The sequence below is a fragment of the Chelmon rostratus genome, chromosome 13 (assembly GCF_017976325.1).
Source record: "Chelmon rostratus isolate fCheRos1 chromosome 13, fCheRos1.pri, whole genome shotgun sequence".
Classification (NCBI taxonomy): Eukaryota; Metazoa; Chordata; class Actinopteri; order Chaetodontiformes; family Chaetodontidae; genus Chelmon; species Chelmon rostratus.
In genome coordinates, this window is record NC_055670.1 from 19,127,562 (window position 1) to 19,154,618 (window position 27,057).

The following is a 27,057-nucleotide window of genomic DNA, read 5'->3' on the forward strand; positions in this document are numbered from 1 at the left end:
AAGGGAGTGGATGCTGGGTTTTGGGCACATGGGGGAGTTTAAACATCCCATTTAAATGGTATGTCCTAATTGGTCGAACAAGTACATGCAAACTTCACTGCACTGCTCCAAAGTGTTGAATGGTTAAGCCTCGAGAGCCTGTCAGAGAGTGGAGCCTCTATGAAAGGCAAGAGAGCCATTTGGCAGCTTCATTTAGAACTGATACGCACACAAAAATGTTCATGAAACAACTGAGCTACTCTCCTCCTCTCTTACAGCCCAAGCAAAAGCACAGAGAGAGAATGATGGCTTTTGAGTTGGTTGAGGCGATGTTTATTACAGCTTTCAATGTGAAGCCAAGTAATGTGAAAGTCGAAGCAGATACAATGCAAAGGAAACGTTTCTCTAATCTGCTCATGAAAGTGAAAGCTTTAGGCTATATTCAAAGTCAAGATCATTATGCAGAATTTAGAGGTGAAATTCATGACTTTGTTTGATGATTGTTAATTTTCTATGATGTGAACCACACACAAAATAACAGAACGAGGAAAATCTGTTTTTGTTCCAAGCACCTTCACATAAATGTATGTTTATATGTATATATATAAAATTATAAATATTTATATGAAGTCAGCTGGTTTGGCTGCAAGTTGCTGGTTGCTGCATGTAACTGTCCTTCACGCTCAAATTAGTTTGGTCAGGCTGCCATGGTTCTAAAACTATCATCTGTCTCAGGCAAATGATGCAAGATTTACTTACTGAATTCAAATGCAAGCTGAATTTGGTTTTCATGCCTCAGGGTCTGATTTTATACCACAGACCAACCGAATTTGTCAGTGTCAGTTCAGTAATTAAGTGTAAAAATCGAATTTACCTATGACAGACTTTAACTAAAACTTCTGGAAGATATTTCAGAGTCAAATAACATCTGTAGGCATCAACTATTCCTTCACTACTTGTTGACCAAAACGCAATGACAATTCAAAGCAAAAGCAAAAGCAAAAGGGAAAGTGCCATCTTTAACCTCTTTTTACATAAAAAGAGCCTTTCACTTCTGACCTCAGTGTGTTGTTGAGCAGTGGTCTGTATTCACTACCTGTGTCTTTGCAGGTAAATTTGGCCTTGGGGTCGCACATCCTTTTGGTGCCCTCACAGTCTTTCTCGTCGCTCCCATCCTCGCAGTCCTTGTCTCCGTCACATCTCCAGCGTTCTGGGATGCAGGTCCCATCTGTGACACAGTGGAATTCCTCTCCACTGCACTCAATCACAGACGGCAGCACTGAAACAAAAGTCATTCTACAATTACTGATTCACACCGCTACAGCACACAGTCATGGGCAAAGCCACGACAGCAGTGAAGTATGATTTTACAAGACATTTTGTACTGTGTACACATATTCATCTTTGCAAGCAGGGCGCTTGGCAGCCATAACGGGTCAATCACTTCCAAAGGGGGAAGTTGTGTTACTTCCAACATTGAAGGTTTATGTTTCTCAGATGTTTCTGTCTTGTTTAATGACTCTGGTCACTATGTCTTTCTCACACATCACACTTCTCATGTATTATTTAAGAGGATTGAAATAGTATATCTTAATCATTTAAAGAAGTTCTACACCAAATGACACCAGGAGAACTAGAACAACATCAAGGTTCCTCATCAGTTTTATTGTCATACATTATGGCGTTTTCAGCTGTACATAATTAACAGCAATATGCATTGACTTAATTAATGCTATTAATTCAGTATAGATAATAGCCTGAATCTAATTAAACCATTGCTTAAATTTTAAAAGTCAAACCTAAAAAGCATTACTTCAACAGCCGAGGCAAAGCTACGACAGATTCAGTTCCCTGGGGTAAAAGCAGAAGCAGACACGGGGGAGTAGAGAAGCCTGCAGTTCCCATCAGCAAATGGTTTGATGAATAGTCTACACATTCTATTGACAGGCAAGTGAGCTGTGAGTTTCTAGGAGCTTGCATGAGGTTTCTGTGGTAATTAGATTAAATGATTCAACTCCTCATGGTAAAATTCACCCAAACAGAGATGAGATAAGATTAGTCACATGTGAGCGGGAAAACACAGTTGTTGGACACAAGCTGATTCATTGTTGATTACAATGCAGAAATTTAAACTAGGATTTGAATTGCAAATTAAACATTACCACAATAAATGGATGTAAGGGCATTTAAACTCTTATAAAGGTAATAACAGACAACTCTGATGCAAGGTAGCTCTTTGAAGAAATACTAACAAAGTAAACCCCAGTGATGACTTAAACCCTATTTGTACGAGAGTAGTATTACCTAGGTACCTCTACTAATTTGTAATAATCAAGGAAATTGTTTGTCATCCCGTGCAAATCATGTCTGTAATGTGTAAAGTAAAAATTCAGCTGCAAATTACCGACCATATTTCACTGAACACAGAGGTCATGTGATAGGCCCGTGGCAAATCAGCATCTCTGTGATTTGGGGACATTTTTGTTTTTGCTTTTTACATCTGTTTTCTGTTGTCAGACAACTGAACAAGAATGAAATTTGATTGCGGCCCTATGATGAACAGCAGTCAAAATCTAAGTCACCCTGGTTATACTTAGAATAGGGTAATTATAAGTACATTGGCTTCACACGACTAATATTTCGATGTAAAACATGAATAAAAACAAGAGCCAGGAGGTGCTGGAGGGGATGTGTTAGTCTACCTACTTCTTCATCTGAATTAACAATTTTAGAAGGTAATACAGGCATTCTTACATGCTGATCCACCTCTGCAGGTTGCATTCTCATCACTGTAGTCTCCACAGTCGTTGTCGCCATCACAAGCCCAGTGGTCTGGGATACAGCGGCCACTGGTGCACTGGAACTGGTTGTTCGAGCAGGACCGGATGCAGGCTACCTCATCGCTGCCGTCTCCACAGTCGTCATCTGCACACATGCACAAACACTCTCGAAAAGTGTGACCTCGCAAACACAAATACATCGTGGTAGGTGATAGGTGATAGATGTAGTGGTGTAATCAGCAGAAAAATTATTTATGAACAAACTCTGATTTCATATAGTATTTTCAAAAGGTTTATGCCCTCACCTGAATCACAATGCCACTGCACACTGACGCATCGACCATTAGAACAGCTGAACTGGGTGAGGGGCTCACAAGTGGGGAAGGCTGAAAAGGTTTGTTCAAAGGTACACATCAAATACAATTCCAGTCCAAGCTGAACAGTCCTTGCACTGTAATTCTTAATTCCTACAACCTCCACTAATGCATTCCCTTGTGAATTACTATTCATTTTCATGTGAGCAAGATAAATAATGTTGAGAAAGGTTTATCTCCACATTACTGAAGTTTTATCGGTGGCGTTATACAGCTTCAGTCTATTAAGATTGAGATTGAAGGTCTCACTGAAAGAGCCGCATGCAATTGTGCAGCCGTTTCTACAGAATACAACATAAAAAAATATAAAAAGTTTTTTAAGTAGGGGATGAAAAGAGATGAAAAGGCTCTATTAACCAGAACCTGAACCAGGGAACCAGTTTGTTTGTTCCAAATTTTGTGGCAAGTAGAAATATTTCATAGAATAAGTGAAGACTGTGATGTACTGATGGAACTATACAAAAACTAAAAGAAATTACCAACGTCATTAGGAGTCATCATCTTGACACATGGATATCTGTACCAAATTTCAAGGCAATGCATTCAATAGTTTTCAAGATATTTTAATTAAAAGACAAAAAAAGCCATAAATGTCTGTACAAAATGCAAAATTCAGCCTGGACCAAAGGACCGATTGACCGATTGACCGACTGACCGACTGACGCCCTGAGACCCACTAGTATGGCTAAAAATATGCAAGTTCTCCAGATCTCCCATCTGAAATGTAAAGTGCTAAATCTTCAAATACACTTCCCAGAGTTACTGCTATAGTTTCTTCTGGATGGAAGAAGGAAATAAAATTTGAGAAGAGTCTGAAATTTCTCTTTTGATTAGTGCTTTATACCAAACAGGGCTTTGCACACGCATGTTTTATTCACGCGGTTCACTGTTTTCACGTGTCCTCTCTTGATCAATGCCTTGAACAGCAAGACTGTATATGCAAAAACAGATACATGGCCCTGAAACAAACAAACAAGCAAAAAAAATCAGCAGACTCTGCTGGGTTGCACAAAGTGCTGCAAACCGAACAGTTACATCATGGTTGAGACAAAATCGTCTATATGCAGAGGATATACACTTTGAAACACCTATGAGCTGAGTCCACACTGGTTGTTCAAAGTTGGTGAAAGCAAATAAATTACCACCTCTGTAGTCGGTCAATAGCTGATTCAACATCCATCACTGCAGTCTGGGAGGCTTCATGAACTAAATTGGCCTAGAGTACAGCAGCAATATTCTCTACCAGTGCTGGGGTAAATAAAGGAATACAGAGTCTGCTGCATTTTGTGGACTGATGACATTGCCAGGATCAACATTTGTATTCTCATCAGATACCATTCTTGCTTCCAATTTTGAGATAATGTACATACAGTACTTTTCAAATATCCATCCTGGATGCCCGGAGCTTTATTGACTTCAGTTTGAAATGCAAGTCTACATTTGAATTGATTTGTTGGCATATGCTGCTGCTGCCTGGAATACCTTAGGCACTGTCGAGGAGACATATTGTGTCTTTATCAGACAAGTGTCTTCTGCATTTCCCACAAATGTGTTAGGTCTCACTGACAGCACATGACTGTTTGGAATTTAACATTCATTAAAAATGAAGCACAAACATCCATAAATAATGAAGGTTTCAAGTAAACAGTGAGCCTGGCAAAAAAAATGGAACACCGGCATCCATAAATAATGACGGCTTCAAGTGAACAGAGAGCCCAATATGAGACACTGTGTGACAACTACTAAACTACTGACAAACAAAATCCAAATTAGCATCAATCTCTAAGGCGGCCACCACTGAGCTTCAGGTGTTCCAAAACCCACAGTAGCTCCACTGAAGCTAAGTGAGCTGCCAGAGCTGCACAGTAGAGTGCCTACAGAGAAGTAATGCCTGAGGAAGCTCAGACAACAGTATGGGAGAGAATATGTTTTGCTGCACAGCTTGATTATGATTGAATGAAGCCGAGCATGAACTTTAATTACTGCTTACACCCTGGCTGTTTGTGACTGCGTATTGAAGCAGCTTAGGACACACAAAGGAAGGCTGAGGCGATACAGCACAGTGCAGCGTTTGGCAAACATCAATCACTGTAAAAGGCTGATTGAACACAAATAGTGATTAAAGGGGAATCTTAAAACCTTTACCCCCATCTTTTAAATGCGTGCTGGTAATTCATCCAGTTCAACATTCCTGCTAAAAACGTATTTTAGACTCGCTCTTTTCTCTTGCATTGAATAGGTTAAATACCTCTTCAAAGAACTCCAAAAAGCTCAGGCCATCAAAGCGTGGCATGCATTTTTCTCATTTATGTTTTCCAAGATTAATCCAGAACATAGACTGTTCTGGATTAACTTTTACTAACCGTAGCGACAGTTTGCATGTATAATACCACAGAGACACGACTTAAGAACAGTGAACTACTGTACAAAAGTTTACTCAGCACCACCCCCTCCAAGCTGATGCCATCAGTGAGGACATGTCTAGTTTTCGGTCCAAAGAATACAGCATCAATAATTAAATTCTCTCAACTGAATAAAGTGATGCATGCAAAAGAGACAAGCAACATATTCAAGAACTCACAAAAAATGGAGCGTTTTCAAAAGTACTTGAGTGTTTCCTTCAGCAAAAATGTTTTAAGATTGTCAGGGAAAAATTTTAATTGGCTGCCAGGTGTCTGTCAATCATCAGGACACATCAGTTCCTTCAAGTCTGTCAAAATGTCATCAATCTGACCACAAGGTACACTAAACTGTTGGTAGAAGCCAAACTTAAGCTTTATGCTGCATGGCACCGTATATGTTAATGCAACACACAGACGATTTGAAAGACTCGTGACACAGCTTCCAGACTTTCTTCTGAGTTACTGGCCTTAGTACAAGCACAATAATATACTCTAAGGTGTCTTGATATACAAGAAGACTAACAGTCTACAGTGACACTGTACACTGGCACAGTGTTGCTTTGAGCTAAATGCTCATGTCAGCACGCCACCAGTGAATGACAATAAAATTCAGATGTGTAGTTTGTATAATGTTTACCATGTTCACTATCTTACATTAGCATGTTGGCATGCATAAACGTGCTAATTAAGACTAAACACAAAGTCCATCTGACACTGAAGGGGATGTCATAAGTTCTGCAATTTTTTAGTGATGGGTCAAAGTATTGGACAAGCTAAAACTGACCTGACAGTGGCACTGGGGGAAAAGTTAAGAGATCACCAGAGTTATTACAAATGATCCTGAGGGGCACATGAATGTCTGTCTCAGACTTCATGGCAATCCGTCCAATAGTTGGCATTAAATTTCACTAAAAACCAAACCAAACCAAAATTGGATTTATTCATTGTCCAGGAGCAATGAATGTCAGTTCAAAATTTCATGTGAACCTGCCCAATCGCCTGGACCAAAACCATCATCATCCTCTGGGCAACAACAATATCTGTACCAAATGTCATCGCAATCCATCCTATTCACTTCATTGTATGTAATGTGCTACACAAACAACTTTGACCTGACTTCAGATGTTGAAATATTTTGTCAGGACTAAAGCGGTGGACTGACAGAGAGGTCAAGCTACCGAAAGAAAATGCCAGTGCGAGAGCCACCTTGCTGAAAACAAAATCCTTTCCCTTTACTTTATGTATTGCGACAAACTGTTAATCTTTATGTTCCACAGTCCACAGGTCCAGCTATTTCTATCAACTTAGCCTGCAATTACTTGTTTTTTTGTGACGTGCTTTTAAGGACATTATCTGAAAAAAAGAAGACATTTTCTTACAACGCACTTATCAAATTACTTCAAATTATCCATGGTGAGGACTGCTCAGCACACACTGTTCTGATCTGTGCATCCATTAGAGGTGAAACCTGAAGTTACCTCTATTAGCAAGAACTGCAAAATGCTGACAAGTTCCTGGCACAGTCAAATACATAAATTCGTCACTTTGAGATTTCCAAGTGAAGAAAGGAAAGTGAATTCTGAAATTTCACTGCTTGATGACGTAGCCATGGAATCGCTAGTGTTAAGTGACACCCTATCATTCCTCACAAATATTTTATACGCCAGTAAGGAACATTGTATTCACTGTAGCGTTAAATTGGGCATAACGTTATTAACTGTGAGGAATAATAACAACTAGATATTGCCCTAAATGCCCTCATTAGCATTCGATTCATTCATTGAGCTGGCCTATTTTACATCTTGACCAAACAGAGCAACACGCAGTAGCAGTAAATGAATGAATATGTGGTAAATAGCCATGTGTGACTCACTGCATGACATTTCATCAGACATATCCCCACAGTCATCCTCCCGGTCGCAGCTCCACGCTCGAGGTATGCATCGTCCGTTCTGGCAGGAGAACTGGTCAGCCTGACAGGGCTGGACTGAGAAAGAAGGGAGAAGCCACTTAATTCAATCACACGTGCATACACAAGTCAATGCAGACCGTGCAGAACAAGTCAAACGACCACTACATCACCAAGGATGTCAATGTCCGGCCCTGTACAAACTTTTTATGACTCAATCACACAGTACAGCACGGAAAGTGCGGAGCCCATTAGAAATGTGCGGTTGCTTGACTGGCCGTAAGTTATATGCTGCAAAGCCATGGTGGAACACACTCATGGACAGCACGCAAGTGATGTCTTGCTGATGTGGGATATGCATGTCAATCTGACAATGTGGGAACATTCATCAGCCTCCCACTAATGCTTATTGATTGATCCTCTAAGGATAAAAAGCTCCTGAGAGACACCATTGAAGACATGGGAGGCAATCTGATACAGTATACTGTAAGTGTTCCTGATAGTTTCCTCTCGTAGGTGCTACAGCTCTTTGATACTGGGGAGTGCTCTCACACAATGAGATTGATTGCACTGTACTGAAACTACTTGAGAGCTGCAAGGGATAATGGTGATGACTGCCGTGACAAGACTGGACATTATTTTCAAGGGAGAGCCTCTGAAGTGAGAGAATTTTAACAAAATATGTTGAACGACGAACGAGAAAAATGGTTTATGTCTCACTGTATCAATGAGAGAGCTCGATTTTTAAATCTTACAGTCTTCACAAGCTTGATTGGAATGTATTACTAATACAAATACAAAAGTACATAATCATCTAAAAAGCTGACCCTGAATCCACAATATGTCAGATTGAAAATCAGTCAGTGTGCAAAGAGAACCACAGATCACAGATCAATCAGATCAAATGCTGACATTGCAGAAAGTTATTTTATACACAGCCAATATAATCATAAAATCATCAAGCTGCAGCCAATGCTACACTGAATCTAAGACCCCATCTATACCTAGTGTTAAAATATGATGTGTATCCAGACATGGTATCCATATAAGGAAAAAGGCATGTTAATGAAAGGCGTGAATGTGTTCTGCCTGACCATGTCTGGAGGTAGTCCGGCTCACGTTGTGTTTGGATCTTAGGTAGACGTAAACATAATCCATACAATGTGCTGGCATCTGTACACAACAGTAACACAGATATTAACCTGTAGCTAGCATAAAATATAGGTGATTGTTTTAATTTAGAGAGCGAGTAAGCGACAGGCTGAAAGAGACGCGCTTCTAAATACTGATTATACATCTTTTCTGTGCCATGAATTCACCAGGAGATTCAGAACTGCATGAAAAATGAAAGCAATACTGGAGGGAAATTAATGATGTACAGTAAGAAATAACTGTGTGCTACAGTGTAAGCTGTACTCATCTGTGCAGCTGATCTGCTGTTAGCAAGGCATATAATTTGTCTTGTCTGCACTTGCAGTGGGACAAACTGACACAATATTTTTCATACAAAGAAAGAAATACCTTAATGTATTACATTTGCCAAATATACAAGGGGGAAAAACAATTAAGAATTTGCCATAGACAGCGTTTCACAAAGTTTCTAAATTTTTCCCCTAACTCAACAACTCACAAAACTTGCTCTGGACGACGGAGATCTGATCTCAAAGAGAATAACAAAAACACATTAAAAACACCAGGTGTGATTATTTATTATCCGGATAACATATCTGGATACAGAACCCATTTATTACTGGGTATAATATTGTAAGAAAAACATGAATGTGGTACAGTACATACCTGAGCACGTAGTGTTGGCCTCATCCTCATTGTTACCACAGTCATTTGTTCCATCACACAGCCATCGCTTGGGAATGCAGCGATTGTTGCTGCACTTGAACTGATCGATGGGACAGGTGTGATTGTCTGAAAACAGTTTAAACAGCAAAAAAATAAAAGTCAGCCAGTGACCTTGCAGCTCATACATGAAATAAAATAGAAAGGTACTCTGAGCTGAGTAGACCTCACCAAGGCCACTCTTCTACTATGTTCACTGGATTTAAAGCAGCATGGTGTTCATTCCACCGAAGCCAAATGTCTTATTTGCAAATATTAATAAAAGTGAAAAATAATTTGTGCATCAGCTCCGTGATTCGGATCTGTTACAGAAGTTAATAGGTTCTTTCTTGGTCCATACTACACCCTTTAATGAGTTTCATGAAAATAGGGCCAATAGTCGTACCATAATCCTGCTGACAGACAACAAAACCAACCAACCAACCAACAAACAAACTGAACGGACAACAAGAAAGCTAAAGGATATTTCACAACTCCTTTACTAAAAGTATAAAGGATCAAAGACCTCTCCAGCTTCTATCCACAGCTGTAGGTAAAATGCTGTGGTTTCTTAATGTTAAAGCTTTACTAAAACGCCAGGCCATGTGATCTTTCTCAGGGTCAGAGTATATTCGAGCCTCTTAGTGGGATGTCATTGAGTCCACAGCTCAACTAATCTAGCACTGGTAGACCGGCCACGTTAGGAACCATAAAAGGGAATGATGTTTTAAGGTGAATCTCACTCATGTTTCTACTTCGTGGTTTGTCCTTTAATAGAGAGTAATGGAGTCTCATAACATTTTTATAGTGGTCCTCAGTTTATTTGTTATGTGGTTTTAGTGCCTTGATTTTCTGTTCTATACCGGCATTTTCACATCACTCTAACTACCAACCAAAGCTCCTCAAAACATAACATTCCCTTGATACAGTACAACTGGCATGCACATCAATTTATTTTCAAGTAAAACACTCTATACCCACCAAAACAAACCACGTTAGTAGATTGTTAGAGTACTTGTGTATCATATCTCTGGAGAGCAGATAATTGATTTTGAAATTCTGATCATTCTGGCAGAGGATTAGATTATTGTGCTTTGCCTTCAGAAAAGAAGAAAAAAAAACTCCAAAATGTAATAACCAGCATCCAAGCATCTAACAACGTGTTTATCCACCTGATTTATCGAAGAGCAAAACCACTTCAGCAGGAGCGTAAGAGGAAATAGCAGTGTGGGGGAGGAACACTTTTCACCACTACTCGCCCCGACGGTGACATTTAGGAACACAGAAGATGACAGCAAGAGAGACTCAGCCTGAAAAAGAATGTGCTTTTCTTGCTTGGTGCATGGTTGTACACATAAGTGTATCAACATGCACAATATATGTAACCCAATGTATTTGTGCATGTGTGTATTTGCATGCAGCGCGGTGGCCAGCAGTGCAGACTTATTTTAAGATCCTCACAGCAGCTGTGGCTCTCCTCATCACTTCCATCCAGACAGTCATCATCTCCATCACACTTCCACAAGGCCCGTATGCAGCGATGATTATGGCACTGGAACTCATCACTTTTACATCGCTGCGGCTCTAAAGCACTGCCGGAGGCTTCTGGGAGAAACAGTGGCGAGACAAAATCAACGAGAGACTTCCTATGAAATATGTGTTTAGGAGACATTATTGGCATAGCTATAATAGCACAAAAGCGTGTTAATAATGTCTGATGACCCGATGTGAAACTACAGGGATTTGTCTTATATTTCTGGAAACCCAGTGGGATGATTTCCGACTTGTATTTATTTGTTTAGTAGCTGATTTGCATGTGAATAGATACGGTTATTATTTGATCTTTGTCCCATAGGATGATGCCAAGATTACAGTATACTGGGACAGGATGATCTTAGGCCTCTCGGTCTGTCTGATTCATTATGTCCTCCTACCTGCACAGGTGACATTGTTCTTCTCCAGAACCTGGTTGTCAGCGCAGGCACACACTCTGCCTCCTGGGATGGCAAGGCAGAGGGTACCGCAGCCCCCATAATTCACACTGCATGCGTTGTCACCTGGAGAAATAGATCCCAAATAAGGTGTCTTGCTCATTCAAAGATACATTTTCTAAAGCCCTCTTTAAGTGACAAGGGTTTTCTGTTGTTTTGTCTATCTGTGCAGCAGACAGCAGAGGTTCAGGGGTCACTGTTAACCCTGCAAGAATAAATGATATCATTGGTACAAAACTCATTTCCTGTCTTGGAGACACATGCCAGGTGTATGCCATGTGATCTATAACCACATGTCAAGTGAATTATTGGGAATAGCGTGGGTGAGAGACATTTGACATTTTTATCCTTCTTGGGGGAATAATTTGTCTTTCTGGACAAAGCCGACATTCTCCAAAGAAAAAAAAATACTGTCACATACAAAGTTAAGGCATAAGACACCTTTGTCACTTCCATTTAACACAGAGCCCAAAGGCGGCGCCTGAACCAATGAGATAAAGCTTTTGGTTTTGTAAGAGCCAATCAGTAATACTCAGAGGACTGGACAGCCAATTAATCTATTCAGTGACATGAACAATGGAGAATGTCCAGCAAAAATTCTCTGTATGGTGTGAACTAGGCTGTGTCTGCAGTAGCCAACCGTTCATCGGCATCGTAGACTTGGCATAACACTTTTCAATTCAAAATCAGTGCCTTAACTGTTGCTGTATGAAAATAATTGTTTTGAGAATTAAAGAAACCCACGTCATGAGTCTAACATCAAGTCACTGGACTGCGTACAATTTTTATTTCTGTATATTTAGAGCATCAAGCATCAACCTTCACTGATTGTGCCGTGGGTGTCTGAGCAGTGTCTGGTGTTTTTTCATGCCTATTGTGGGATAACAAAAACAAAATGCCTGCTGCAAGGGTCAGTGCAGTTCTCCACTGTCAGCCATACCCGACTCCTCTCCTATCTGTTCTTTTCAGCTTTCTAACAGCGTGAATCCATCATCATTTGTTACAGAATAGAGCAAACCCCTCCAAATCTTGGTCACCTTATTTAACTTCACAGAGTGGAGCCTCAAGCGACTTGAAAGTCACTGTCAGTGCTGATCAGTGCACAGGTTTACCCCATGAAATTTGACACCAATAGGCGTACAGACGAAGTCTCTGGTGTATATATTATATTAAGCGCTCTCCATTAAAGAAATGTGTTTAGGGGATTCAAATGCCAGGGCAAACAGCACAGAGAGGTTCTATTTTTCAGTGCAAAATAGCCACTTTAGGGTATGTTTCAGTAGCACTGGATAAGGAGCACATGAAGGAAAAGCAACCAACCTTGCTGACTCTGTGCATCGTAGACACGCAGCCCAAACAGCGGTGGCCTCTCGCTCCGCAGCAGAGTGACATCACCGGTGGACAAGTCCAGCTGGAAGACCGACGCATTCATGTACTCGGTCCAAAAGATGAAATTACGATAATGAGAGATTCCGAATGGATGGTTCAGCTCCTTTCCATTGTACACCACCTGCAACATGAAGCAAACACAGAAGTGTAATCAAGAGATTAGGAGAGCTAAGGAGAGACACCATCAGCAACAAAAAAATCAATCATCTCAAACAGGGTTCTCGCTGTTTGAATATGGGCTCAGAAATTATTTGATCACAGTATATGAGAAATGTGATTCAGTTTCTTCGCACAAATTTATTCACATGGCGCTTATAATAATGTTTGCTAGAATCTTGGCATTGATTAAATACCATTTGCAAATAATTCATTAGTTTAATAAGCCAGTGCAACCACAGTCGGCAGGAGCAGTTGGAGATGAAGAGCTGTCTTGTTGGCAGTTGTTGCGGGAAGGGGAGCAGTTTTCAATCACTGCTCTGCAGATTAACATTGTATCATTTTTGGAACCTGATATTAACATGTAATATTGATCTGAAACTGAAAAGTCAAACACTGATTAAATATTTAATGAACACGGTAACAATATGAAATAAATATACAGCAAGATTCTGTGGTGATCGGACTTTAAAACAGCTACCATGACTTAATCATGCCTTGATTAACAAAGCCAAACAATTCTAATGACATATTTATTCATTAATGATTTGTTTGGCGGACATTTTTAGGGTGTAAAACGACTACAGATTGTGTTGACAATAAAATGAAGACAAATTAATTAGAAGAACACATTTATTCAGTATTGATTATTGGGCCCTTGAAATCCACCCTCTGGCCATCTATTAAACTATAACACGCATACCAACACTCAAGTCTAACAGAACTACAGCAAAAAGTATTCCTGCATATATGTTTCTACATCATCACAACTCTGCATGATCTCCACATTTAGAAAGCTCACCATTCTTCCAGTCCCATTGAGATGAATCCTCTCGATGTGATCATAGTAGGCGTCACACCAGTACATGGTACTGGTGCTGTGGTCCAGTGTTAGACCATTGGGCCACAGCATGTTGGAGGTGACAAAAATACGGCGGTTGGATCCGTCCATCCAGGCTTTCTCTATCCGCCCTATGCTGTCATTGACTTCATCCTCTTCCCAGTCTGTCCAGTACATCCAGCTATCATGCATACAGATACACACGATTATTGTACCGTTATTGACATAATCAGGAATTGCTTTAGTTCAGGCAGCACCTGCAAGTCATGCAAGTCAATAGATCACCACCAGATCCAAGCACTGATCACATTCCACAAACTAAGGCAGCTCATTTCAGCTGTCTGGCTCCTCATTCATGTGTGCCTTTACTTCTTGACACTGGTGTTATATGGTTGTGATTGCTGGTTCAGCAGCAGCATCCTGCTTTGATTTCTTATCCATCAAACACAATTGACAATATCTTTCTGCAGGCTTCTCTGCAGGTGATTTATTCCATATCACAGCGAAATGTGCCTTGTGGGTTCTGTTCTGTACGCCCGTGGGAAGGCATGACTGTGCTCCCCACTGAATATTTCACATGCTGCTTTGATTCATACAGGCAACATTATATTGAACACAACCCGTGCTGCCAAATACAACCATATAACCATTAGTCCAGAAGACTGGGTTTAACATCATGACAAGACTGTCCCCGGCTGAAATGGAAACACACTGGAATCCATATTTCCCATATGTAAAACCAAATAATCAAACATCCACAGCAATCAAAAGAGAGTGCATCATAGCCTAAGAAATTATTCAGGCTTATCAAGTTTAAGTGCTGCTTGACTGCACATCAAGGCAAAGTTTGAAGTCTCATATTCCCCACAAAAAAAAAAAAAGTTTCAGTGTGTCTTGTGTGTGCCGAGAATGCAAGTCTCAGTGGGCTCTCTGTGGTGTTTGAAATGTGATTGGGTCAACGATTTGACGTGATCTGTTCTCCAGTAACCATGCCCAGGGGATTTGCTCTGTTTGAGTGTTGCTGACTGAGCCATGTGGCCCCCTGTTTCTCATCAATGATAGAGGGCTGGCTACGGGAAGATGAAACAGAATGGGATATGGAGGTGAATGAAGACTCCCTCTGTCATATAGTCATCTTTACGAGCTCTTAAAATATTCAGCAATCCTCAACACGTGCATGCAGACACACACCCACGCACACACATGCTTGCATGCACACTGACATACACAGACAGTGTGAAATGGACTAATGGACACCATGCAATTGCATTGTCACAATAAGAGAAATGTAAAAACGTCTTTTATTCTATTGTAAAGAACTGATGTGTGATAATTATTCATGTTCCATATTATTTTTTTCAGCAACAATTATGACAATTGATTAATTACTTAAGTATTTTTTGAGCAAAAGCCAATAAGTGAGAACAGTGTTGTGACAATAAGTAAAATATCCGCTCCTCAAGTCAAATATTATTTGTGCATGGATTTTTTTAAGTGAATACTTGTACAATTGTGTGAGATTCCTAACACATCAGTTAAGCTAAACCCCAGCTAAACCCCATTAAATACAAAGGCAAGATCCGATCTTGCCTTTGTATTTAAAACTGGTTGTTTTTTAATGCCTTCCTGTTATCCTCATTGAGATTGGATCTCTGTAATTAAAAAAACATGGAATTTTGTCTGTTGCTGAGTTAGGGAAAACTTTATTAAACACTGTCTACAACAAATTCTGAATTATTTGTCTGTTCTCGTATATTCTGCAAATGAAATACATTAAGTTATTCATCTCTTTGTATAAAAAAATATTGTGTCAGTTTGTCCTGGCGTGCTGCAGTGCTGGCATGTGAACTACATAAATTCTTTGCCTTAACAGCAGATCAGCTGCAGGCACACACACAGTTATTTCTTACTCTACAGCATTCATTTCCCACCCATATTCCTTCCTTTTTTCACGTGGTTCTGTTGCATAACGCATGTTTCTGCTCTTCCATGGCACAGAATAGACTTGTAATCAGTTATTAGAGGAGCGTCTCTTTCAGCCTACTCGCTTGCTCACTCTCAAAATCTGAACAGCAACCATTTACTCCTAACTAAGAACCGAATACAGTGCGATCCAGACTACCTCCAGAGGTGGTCAGGTAGATCTGATGGTGATACATTTACACCTTGCATTAGCCTGTTTTTCCTTATCTGGATAACATGTTTGGATTGAGATCGTATTTTAATACCAGGTGTAAATCGGGTCATAGTGAGGTAGGCTATGACACTGTTAAGTTGACACTAGTAGTCCTTATCATGTCAACACAGACTAGAAGTGGCAAACAGAGCAAAAAATAAGGTAGCAAGAATGTAGTCAAGAAACCAGTTGGGGAGGTGTATCTACTTTGCATGAAGAGACCCTTCCAGCAGAGCAGATAGAGATCAAAGGACTGACGGGTTCTGGCTGACTGTTCCCTCAGAAGCCCGAAACCAGCTTTTCTAATCATTTGTGCTATTAGTGGGAGGGTAGAAGTGAACGCTATTAATCCTCACACAAAAACATGACATGATATTGCCCACAACCAATAGTGCTGCTATAGTATATCTGTCAGGGCTGAAATTCTGGAAAAGGGCCAGCATGTTATTTCCTCATTTGTCTCAAAAGTTCAAGGCTGCATTCTCACCACAGTTCTTTCAATTTCTTTTTAACTTATGAGGGATAGGCATAGATTTGATGTTTTAAAATCGGCATGTTTTTAATCAGTGTGATAAATCCACTCTGACATGTACAGTGTGTGGCATGTATTTGACTGTTTGGATCAGTGTCCCTGTCAGGATAGAGAACAAGACACAACACTAGAAAGAAGGCAAATTGTTGACTTAACTGTAATTCGGTAAAGTATTGATAAATGTTAGAGACAAGAGGAAGCAAAAAACATGAAAACCAAGTAAGAACAAGGTTGGAGTTTTGGTTTGGTGAAACAGATGTGTGTGGCGAAATGTTTGGAACAACCCTCTCGCGGATTGAAAACTAATCTCTGACTGTTATGGATTTGGTGTGTGTTAATACGATTTAAGCCTTAAAGTGTTAATCCTCAAGATCCTTAAGACATTCAATGAATTTGAGTTTTGCGGCATCTCCTCAAAATACCATCTCTGCTGGTGGGGTCTTCCACATTTAAATTCATACAGAAATGCAAAGGAGCTGATGCATAAGGACTACAGAGAACTGGTAGCCCTGGTTTAGGTTCAAGCAACAAGCTGAGGCACCATTTTATTCCATCAAAACACAACCCTGTTCTCGTTAAAACAACAGCTGTTGTCTCAGTTAAACATGCTGGTTTACTTGGGGGTGGCGGAACATGGCCCCCACATTTACACGTTTTAGTTTGGAAGGCGCATCATGCGATCATCAGTCACTGCAGATGTCTGCTGAAACAGATGATCTTCAGGATTAACATTTGAAGCAAAGTGATATACGATCTACAAACAGGCACAATGGTCTTTGCTAACTAGAACCATATACCACATACATAGTTTATGTATGTACAACAACAACGAGGCAAGAGGCATCTGTCAGATGCTTTCAGAAATCTGGATACCATGAATCAGCCTATGGCACACCACAGAAGTATTCTCCCTTCGCATAACTTCCCCCTACTTCACGGTTCATGGACTACATTGGTTTGCTTAAAATGTGGCTGTAAAAAAACTGATTAAATCCCTGCATTGGTACCTAAGGCAAAAAAGATGCAAAAACAAACTGTCATGGCATATATTTTACAGCAATTTAAGGCTTTACATTTAATCTTAATTTGCTAGGTTAAAATCTTTTTTTTATAATTAAACTTCCAGTTGTCAATCCTATTAAATCTATGCTACAATATATTTAAAAAATGAGGCACAGATGCATATATATATCTGTAGTCCTGCACTGGTCAAGTGTTTAGTACCAGAACTTATAGATTATAAAATTATCATTTAATCACTTTCAGGGAAATAAATAGATACCTTCATTTAACACTTTAATTTAACCAGAATTTAACTAAATGCAGGATCTGATGGTAACTGACCTAAAAGCTAAAGCGAGATCATAGAAATCATACTTCTCCAAAAGATTTGAGTGGGAAGATAATTGCTTTTTTCACTGACTGTCAGGGTTGATGGAAATTGCAACGGTAAATATTAGAATAAAACGTCAGGACATTATTTTTCTTTCCTATTTTTTAAACTTATTCACCCACAGCCTGCTTGTAGCAAGTTCATTTACATACCCACAGACATTTCTTTTCTTTGCACCTGTTAAAAGCATTTTTTGCTTGAAAAAGCTAGTGACAACTGACTGCAGGAAGTGTCTCTTTCATACAACACAATTCACAGAGTATTTTTTTTTTTCCAGACCTGTTAAGAGGGTCAACCACAATGGCCCGGGGGTGTGACATATTCCCTTCCAGCAGAGTCTTCCTGGTCTGGGAGGCTCTCTCCAGTCTGGCAACACTAATCGTCTTCCTGTAGCCATCGTTGGTCCAATACAAGTTATTCCCAATCCAGTCCACTGAGATGCCTTCAACATTGTCCAGTTCTACAACAGAATCACCAGATATATTATTCTAAATACATTATCTAATTTTAACTTTTCTAAGGTCAGTATAAAGAAAACATCTATGAAAAGTACTATGACTTTGATTGGTTCTACAAACTACATCTGTTTATTTTGCCCATAGAGCCACGAAGGGAAATAATTATGAATGCAATCATCAAGGACTTAATATTAACAAAATCACATTCCAAATATGCAGTATTTTCCTTTGCTGTTTTGTTTATTTAATCAGTCAGGCAATGAAACATTGTTTAGTAAGAAATTTTGTTGTCACTCAGTGGTAATGAATGATTTTTCAACAGTGAAATGAGGGGTTCTTTATTGCTGGTGAAATGTTGTTTGTATAATCATAAAGAACTGAGAACAGTCTGTCTATAGAGCACTATTTTGCCAGACTAGAAAAACCTGTTTAAAAGAGATTAAGAGTGTGTGTAATGGCTTTTACTTCACATTAATGCCAGAAAATAATTTCTAGCATGAAATACTGCCTATAATCATCTTAATCTATTCTAGGGCAATGCTTCAGTTAGTAAAAGAAGACCTACCATCTTTGAGTATTGTTTCTCGGCTGTTTCCATCTATTTTTTGCCGTCCAATAAGGAAGCTGGTGGTGTCAGCAAAGTAAATGTGTCCCAATTCTGCGTAGTAGTCGATGGCTCGAGGGTTGACCAGGTCCTCGATTGGCTCCATATGCTCATCGCTGGACTTGACATTCATATCTAAGCCTCGGATGACACCAGGACGTCCCTTACCGTAGAACAGGAAGAGATCATTTTTGGGCTCTACAAGGCAAGAAAGGACGGACCCTTTTTTACAATTATTGTCAATTAATTGGCCTAATTCATCAATGCTGATCCCAGCATTAAACCCTCTTACCGGCCACATTGTTCTTATATGTGAGCCAGGGCCACGGCCATCCATTCACTTTAATGGAGCCAGTAATCAGTGCCAATGACTGCACTTTCAATCATGCTCCTGCTACAAAGCTGCCTTGACAGTAGAAAAAGGAAAATGCTTGAGCAAACATACAATGGCAATACTTACCTTGGCTCTGAACACTGCTTCTGATCTAAAATAACAAGGTGTCTGGGTAGAAAGGCAAACAGAAGGCCTAGAAAGCTGAGGCAACTCCTCTGCGGCCCACCAGCCACTCAGGGGGTTGTATGTTCTCGAACCCTTTGGGATCCTCTCGAGATGCAAGCGGAGAAATGAAGGAGGGCTTCCAGTGAGAGAAGTAGACCTCGCCTCGCTCTAAGCCCCTACCCAAGAGACTGGGATGCTGGGGGTGAGGACCACACATGCCTCACTTCAATTTATCATTTTGTGAGGGAGAGACCAACTACCCAGGAGACAATTAAGCATTGCAAGAGACCTAGATATCAAACCCCACAGTGACTGCTGTATGAAGAAGCACTACCATTTAGTGCCAAATCTCATTATGCTTAGGGAGAGGAAAGCGTGAGCAAGAGAGAGATAGCTGGTGTCATCAGAACATCTATGAGAGGGGAATAAATCAAATGTGTCATGCAAGCCTCCCAATGCTTCGTTACCCCGATCGAAAAGTGGTGGGCCCTCAGATTGTGTCATCAATTTGATCTTCTGCTTTTTATTGTCAACTACACAATGTCCAGCAATTGATCAGACCAGCCAACAAATGCAGACAAACTTAAAACCTCATTATGGCAATAATCCATCAGGCTTGCGACAGGTCGATAGTAGAATGTCACTTTCAAATGGGTCTGTGTCTACCAGTGCTCATCTTTATCACTGTCACTCTATGGCTGAAGCGTGTGTGGCACACCCTCGGCACTAGCGTGACACATGACCTTTACAGGCGCATGTCAATATCAAGAAGACCACTCATGCAAAACGTCTTTTTCACGTATAAGTCAGGATTCTTTTTCGTGAAGAAAAGAAAGCATTGCCAATGACAATCTTTTAAATAAAAAGAATATGTAGTAAAACACACAATGACGCACTAATGGAGTTACAACCAAGGCAAAATAAACACTGACTTTTGCAGGACTGTCCATCAGAGCCCAGGCTGTAGCCAGTACGACAGCGGCAGGTTCTGGACTTGTAGCTGCCACTCAGAAGGCAGATGTGGGAACATCCACCTGGCTTTCCATATGAAAGTGTTTCACATGCGTGACTCCTGACTGTTGACAAAATCAGAAACGACAGAGGAATCATTAGAAGCCAATGAAGCATCCTATTTTGTACAAAAACAGACTCCAATTTGTTAGTCACAAGGTGGCGGGACATTCTGACACATGCTTGCACATTAACCTGTTTAGAAAATGTCCTTTACCTTTTGGTTGAGAGAGTTTGTGGTAAACACGGAGTCTTCGCGTATTCCCCAGGATGGCTAGTGTCCTGCTCTCCGCTGAGATGTTGAACCTGTGGATCTGCAGCACCTCCACAGAGGAACTCCCTTTGGAAGGGTCGGAGTGGGTAGCGTAGAGGCTGTCCTCAAACACAGCTAATGCATAAATGTACGACACCTGAAAAACAAGAGGATCCGTGGTGTTATTTAATATCATCCCTGAAGCCAGAAATAAGCAAAACCACAAGAGGGATACAAAGGAAATAAAAACAAAAATAAATTAATGAGGGGATTTTTATCCTTAGCCAGGCAGGAAGCATGAGGGAGCCGGAAGCAGGTGGTAGGGCTGTCTATACATTTGGCAGCCCACACGGGGTCAAAAGCTGGACTCCACGGGGACAGTGCTGGCCCTGACGCCACAGCCTCCATGCTACATTTAGCAGACTGACACACAAAGCGACATGGCTAGATGAGCTGTGTTCACAGTAAATACACCTAAGCTCGCTGGGTCACACTTTATCATCAAGGGCACCAAGAAACATGCATTGGAATAAATAAATAAATAAACAACAACCACTCAACCATCTCTCTCTGTGGAATTTGGCCTGAGAACAGTACTTTTATAAGGGAACTTTCAAAGCAATCTCATGCATACTCCTTAAAAGGGTGTGCACAGACCATACTTGCTATGTAATGCATGCTATTTGGTACAATTTGCAATCAAGCAGTTAGGATCACTCTCATAAGAGAAAAAATAGAAAAGCAGGGTTGTGGTACATAATTAACACAAGAGAAGTTTAATTAAGATGAAATTATGTGTGTGTGTGTGTTTGTGAGTGTAGCCAGCATAGCAAAATGAAGGCCATCTTGTGCAAAATTATTCCCGAGCATCAATCAACAGTCACAAGGACTACAATATTTTGTCACATTACATAAAATCAATCCACAATTCTCCAGCCAATCAGATTTTTTTTAACCTGACCACAATAGTAAATATACAGGGAGGATATTTTTTTGAGAGTTGAAAATGAATATTTATTTATTCATTTCCACTTTTTTCTTACTATGAAAAAAAAACTTTGGGAGAAAAGACTGAAATATACAGATTGCACATCGAGTAACTATTATTGGAAAATGACATGACAAGTTGTAATGTAGTGAATAAAACTTCTGACCACTGATATCATTGCTATGAAAAGACCAGAGACTATGGAAAACATAGGAGCTGCATGACATCTGAAGTGAAAATCGTCTGTCTAATGAGGCCAAAGACTAATGGAGGAGGCAATATTATGCAAAGAACATCTGCATACACAATAAGGTGCTTTTTTTCCCTCATAAATCCAGCCCAAGTTGCTTGAAAGGGTGTTTAAATGAATAGTCATAATCTGTGATGAAAGGCCTCAAAAGTGCACTACAGGACAGAGGATATTGATATGCTCATTTGCAAGACTGCCACACATGTGGTTCAATTCCTTCAATTTAATAAACCATCTATCCTCTATTCAAAAGACCTTTTATATGAAAATGAAGAGTGAATTACAACAACAAGCAGTGAATATACCACCTGTCTCACAGTGATAAAGCACGGCGCCCTAAATGAGAAAATTAACCAAGAAACCGCCACTCATGTAATAATTTGGAGTCTCTCAAATGAAGAGGGAAAATGTGCTTATGATGCGGAGGCCATGAAAGACAAAAAGCAGCGCTTACAGTGAAATGTGACACTCACTTGGTTCCCATGGATAATGTTGTGCCTGTTCCTGCCGTCGTAATCCACCACATCGATGTAATCCAGGTAGGCGTCTGCCCAGTACACCAGCTTCTTGACCACGTCCAATGCCACAGCAGTAGGCTGCTCAATCTTATAATCCACCAGCCGAGTCCGGTTGGTGCCGTCCATGTTGCAGCGCTCCACCTTGGCCACGTTCCCGTAGTCAGTGAAGAAGAGCATTCTGCAGAGTGGGAGTGTTTAAATGATTAAATTCTGTAAAGGATAATAAGGTTTACTTTGTTGAGAGAGCAGTCTCATTCTTTGGCTTGTTCTTCGAAGACATATTTCTTCCACATATGAGTGAATCACGAGCACAATATGGACAGAAAAACGTACTCCCTACCCTAATGAAAAAAACAGCACAGACCAGCAAACCGGTCAGCTTTCTGGGCTTGCTGGCAAGCAGCCTATAGTGGTGGTATTTAGCCGGTGAAGATTGGCATTTATTCAGTGACCAGGACGGATGATCATAGTGAATTTCAGACAGCTACCCACAGCACGAGTTTACCAATTAACTACCCTGAAACAAACTACATGGAAGTGAACAAAATCTGTTAAGAAAGTAATTAGAGTATCACCATGTATACGTTTTATTTAAACAATAACCACAATTACTACAATATATAACAATACAAGCTGGAACAACAGCAACATCAAGCCATAAATGATAATAACAACAACAACAACAATGATAATATAATAATAATAATAATAATAATAATCTAAAAGCAGTAACCGTAACCGTGCTTTAAGTTTAAAATGAATTCATATTAATGACAAAACTTATGACTCCCCGGCATGAACTCAATGTTTTTATCTTTTTTAACAATGCCCTGCATTTTTTCCTGTCATGCATCTCCCCACGCTCCTCTTCCTCTTCTCAATCTCTCCCCATGACAACATTCGGGCCCTGCAGCCCCTGATGGAGGCAGCCTGAAAGGAAACAAAGAAAAATTAACTGTTTGATATTTTTGCCTGGAATGAGACCTTATATAAAAGGCTGCTGATTCACAATAACACAATTGTGACATTTTGGTTGCTTTGGAGTGTAGAATACCATCAGTGCAACAAACATGTCAATCAAACCAGTAGGCCAAAAATGACACAGGAATAACTTGAATTTAATGACTTCTGCAGCAAAAAGAAATATTATGACCACCCATTTTATGAAGGAGACGTCAGTTATGAAAAACATGGTCATGTTTTGTTCTATCCTGGGTAGGGGTATCTCAAAATTGTGTGGGTTTGGTTCCTGCTCTATTAATATATGATGCTATCTGTAGATCAAAACTGTGAAAAAATGCACTCCAAAGTTCAAATTAATCTAATTTGAAGCTTCAGCAGTCCAAGTTGGACAAATCCAGTGGCTGTCTTACAGTTACTCTTTTTAGTGTACAATTCTGCAGGTTCTGTTTTGTTTTGCTTGATTAAATTTCATGTGAAAATGACTAATGACTTACAATAACTCTGGAAGGCGTCCACTTGATTTGTCTAATTCAGACTGCTGAACCCTCAAATTAGCTTTGGCTAAACAATGAATGTGAAATCCGTCCCTCATCTCTTAGACTGAAATCACTTCAGGAGGGGGTTTTTAGCAGTTATCCACAGTCAAGTGATGCTGTCAAATTCAGTTCAGATTTTCATTTACTCACCAAACAAGCGCAGCTTCTGAATCTTCTTTGTCAAGCAGAGGAAACAAGATGTTGGTTTTGTCTTATCTCTCTCCCTCTGTCTGTCTGTCTGTCTGTCAGTCTGTGTGTGTGTGTGTGTGTGTGTGTGTGTGTGTGTGTGTGTGTGTGTTGGACAGCTGGCAAATGTTGCTCAATCTAAACTGTATCAGGTATCACCATTTTTACCCAAATAATGTACATAAACTCTGTAAGCACTTCAGTTCTGCACAGTTGAATGCACACACACAGACCACATAAATTCACACACAACTAACAATCTTGACAGAGGAGCTAACAAACGCCCGCTACAAACACATGTGTAAACTAGCTAATTCAGTTTACGGCAGAAAGGCGGTTACATTTACTTCACCTGGCCTAATGCTGGCTAACAGATAAAACTAGTGAAAAGATACACACAAGCATTGGAGCGATGGAGTTCAGATTAAGGCCTTAAAAACACTTCTTACATGGATTTGAGGATTAGCTGGTATCTAGGCGATAGCTGGATGTTATTAACATCATGGCAGGTTTATCCTTTCCATTTTCCAGCTTTACAGAGACGTTATTTCGTATTTACAGGGGAAAAAAACTTTAAACTCTATTTTATTGTCAGTTCAGCTAACACTATATGGATAGTAATGCTACATAGGTTTTATTTACTTTAATGTGTAAACGCCATATCGGTTATGACGCCAAGTTTAATGTCAATCTAAACTGCTATCGAAGAGCGGGAAGACATATTTACCTACCTGCAGTACGACAGCAGAAATGTGGGTCCGGCATTGCGCAGTTGAAGTCGAGATGCATTCAAAGACGCTCGGAAATTCCCTCGTTCAACGAGAACTTAAAAATGTGACTAAATGTGATTATTATTTTATTATTATTATTATTATTATTATTATGCACATTGTGCATCTTCAAGGATAGCATACTTTCTTTCACAGTCCATAAACCCATACTTTTGTGTGTGTGTGTGTGTGTGTGTGTGCATGTGTGTGTGTGTGTGTGTGTGTGCCTGCTGGGGTACACATGTATCCTTACCAAGTTTTTTCCTATTGTTTATTAGTTTTAAGTGTATTATAATAATTTCATGGTGTACACAGCCATGATGATTTGAGAGGTCGGATTTCCTTCTACAAGTGAATGCAGGGTTGCATCACCACCAACTGCTGTTAACTGCTGTCTCAGTCCTGTTTCAGTTCATTAAATAGAAATTAAGATGAGAGGCAGCACTCAAACTCCAGGTCATTACTTAAATGGCATGGTTCACATGTGCCAAGTCTAAATTTGTGTTGTTCAGGAAAAATGTTCTTGGTTGTATTTCCAAAACCACACTGTGCAGCTTCAAATGTAAATGTGTTGTCACATCACAAGAAAAGGGAATCTAAGGTCATTGGCTTCTCTTCTATTTAAACTATGAAACTAAAGCTGGGGAAATACCTATTTACTTCATATATTTCACTGTAAAAAGCATCGCATTAATTCAATTTCTCAACCTGCTTTTTCCTCTTCATAGGAAACAGAGACTATTATGATCCTTGCTTGGCTTTTGCTGCATCCCAGCCTGGTCAATCTAACTGAGTGGCCTCCAAACATCTTAACCAGCTTGACCATCTTACCAGCTGGGCTTTACTGGTTAGCCCAGCCAGTCGGCTGTCCAATCATCTTGACCAGCAGAACCCAGTTTAGCATGACTGGGTGGCAGCCATACCAAGCTGGCCAACCATACTGACAAACCAGCAAGTCCAGCTTTACCGTTTTACCCAGCCTGGTAAACCAACTAAACCAGCATAACGCCAGCCAAGACCAGCTAAAACCAGTAACCATTTTAGGATGTTACATACTGTCTTTGTTCAGCAGGTGCACATGCATATTACTCTGCGACCATTCACTGCAACCCCTCCCCTGAGCAGCAATCATAGCTTACAACCTGCCAACTTTCCCTTTAGTTTTGAGTGAGATCAGGTTTTGAGGAAGTCGGTGCATTTTATGAATAGGCCTGCAGTACTCACAAGAGGGGTTGTGGTCATCACTACTTAACTTAAAGCATCTATAGATGAAAAGCCAAGTTGATAATCATGGTCAATGATGAATAAATATGGTTGATCAACATACTTGCATCTCCAGACATCATAGCTTAAACTGGGAGACAAAACCTAACCAAGGAATCTTTCCCAGAAAATTGTTCACTTCAGAGACCGTTTTGCTGCATACTAGTGAATTTATGGCTACATTTTGCTGCTAAAATGTGGAGTCAGGAGGACAGGGGTGAACAAAGCTTTGAAAAATGTGACTCTCGGGAGATTCTGGAGGCAAGTAGCTTCATCTACAAACAGTGAAACTGTATGAAAAGTAAATGGAGCAAAACACAGTGTGCAGAGCCAGCGGATCCCGCAGGATAATTTTGTCCAGAAAGCAAACAAATTAGATTTGATTAAACCGGATAGCCTGCCCAGAAATAGAAGAAAGGGAAACAGTTCTTAGCTGAACTATTTTGTTTGTATTTGTCATATTTTTCTTATTGATTATGTCAAACATGCTTTCACACATATTAACTGATAAGACGACCAAGGCAATTCATCTTCTGACACCTTGGCAGCTAAATTAAGCTATTAACCAACTGTACTGTCTGATAAAGACAAGCTAGAATAAATACCAATGCATGATGCGCTGTTGCAGACTGATGCATTCATTAGACGCTGGCCTGTCTAGCTTGTCTGCTGTCTGTTTAGATGTCAGCAGGGGATGGTCTAGGGTCAGTGGAGATCTGGGGCTTAGCAATTAAATATTTGAATGAGTCTAGGGTCACATGTCAATCAATAAATATTGCAATATAAATAAACGAATAAACACATATTAGCATTATCCATCAAATTATTAGGATTATTATAATTATCTAAAACACATTCTTGCCTCCTTTAACACACACTCTCCGGCCACTTTCTCAGTGCAATACAGCCTACTACAACACAGCTACAAACCCATGTTTTTGGAAAACGCAGATTACATTCAGTGGATGGAGGAGACATTGTTGGTGAGAACAATTCATCAAAC

General features: G+C 40.1%; 1 protein-coding gene across 1 annotated transcript in view; it reads right to left on the bottom strand.

Annotated features, from left to right (window-relative positions):
- Window positions 1-27,057, bottom strand: part of lrp1bb (low density lipoprotein receptor-related protein 1Bb) — a 243,376-nt gene that overhangs the window by 105,492 nt on the left and 110,827 nt on the right. The window contains exons 8-21 of the mRNA XM_041951416.1: window positions 22,292-22,514; window positions 20,545-20,737; window positions 20,249-20,392; window positions 18,779-19,015; window positions 18,035-18,215; window positions 13,616-13,835; window positions 12,589-12,778; window positions 11,212-11,334; window positions 10,739-10,882; window positions 9,242-9,367; window positions 7,409-7,522; window positions 3,065-3,145; window positions 2,734-2,904; window positions 1,076-1,258 (exon numbers count right to left, since the gene is read on the bottom strand). Of these exons, the coding sequence (XP_041807350.1) occupies window positions 1,076-1,258; window positions 2,734-2,904; window positions 3,065-3,145; window positions 7,409-7,522; window positions 9,242-9,367; window positions 10,739-10,882; window positions 11,212-11,334; window positions 12,589-12,778; window positions 13,616-13,835; window positions 18,035-18,215; window positions 18,779-19,015; window positions 20,249-20,392; window positions 20,545-20,737; window positions 22,292-22,514 (2,330 nt within the window). The remainder of the gene's footprint in view (window positions 1-1,075; window positions 1,259-2,733; window positions 2,905-3,064; window positions 3,146-7,408; window positions 7,523-9,241; window positions 9,368-10,738; window positions 10,883-11,211; window positions 11,335-12,588; window positions 12,779-13,615; window positions 13,836-18,034; window positions 18,216-18,778; window positions 19,016-20,248; window positions 20,393-20,544; window positions 20,738-22,291; window positions 22,515-27,057) is intronic.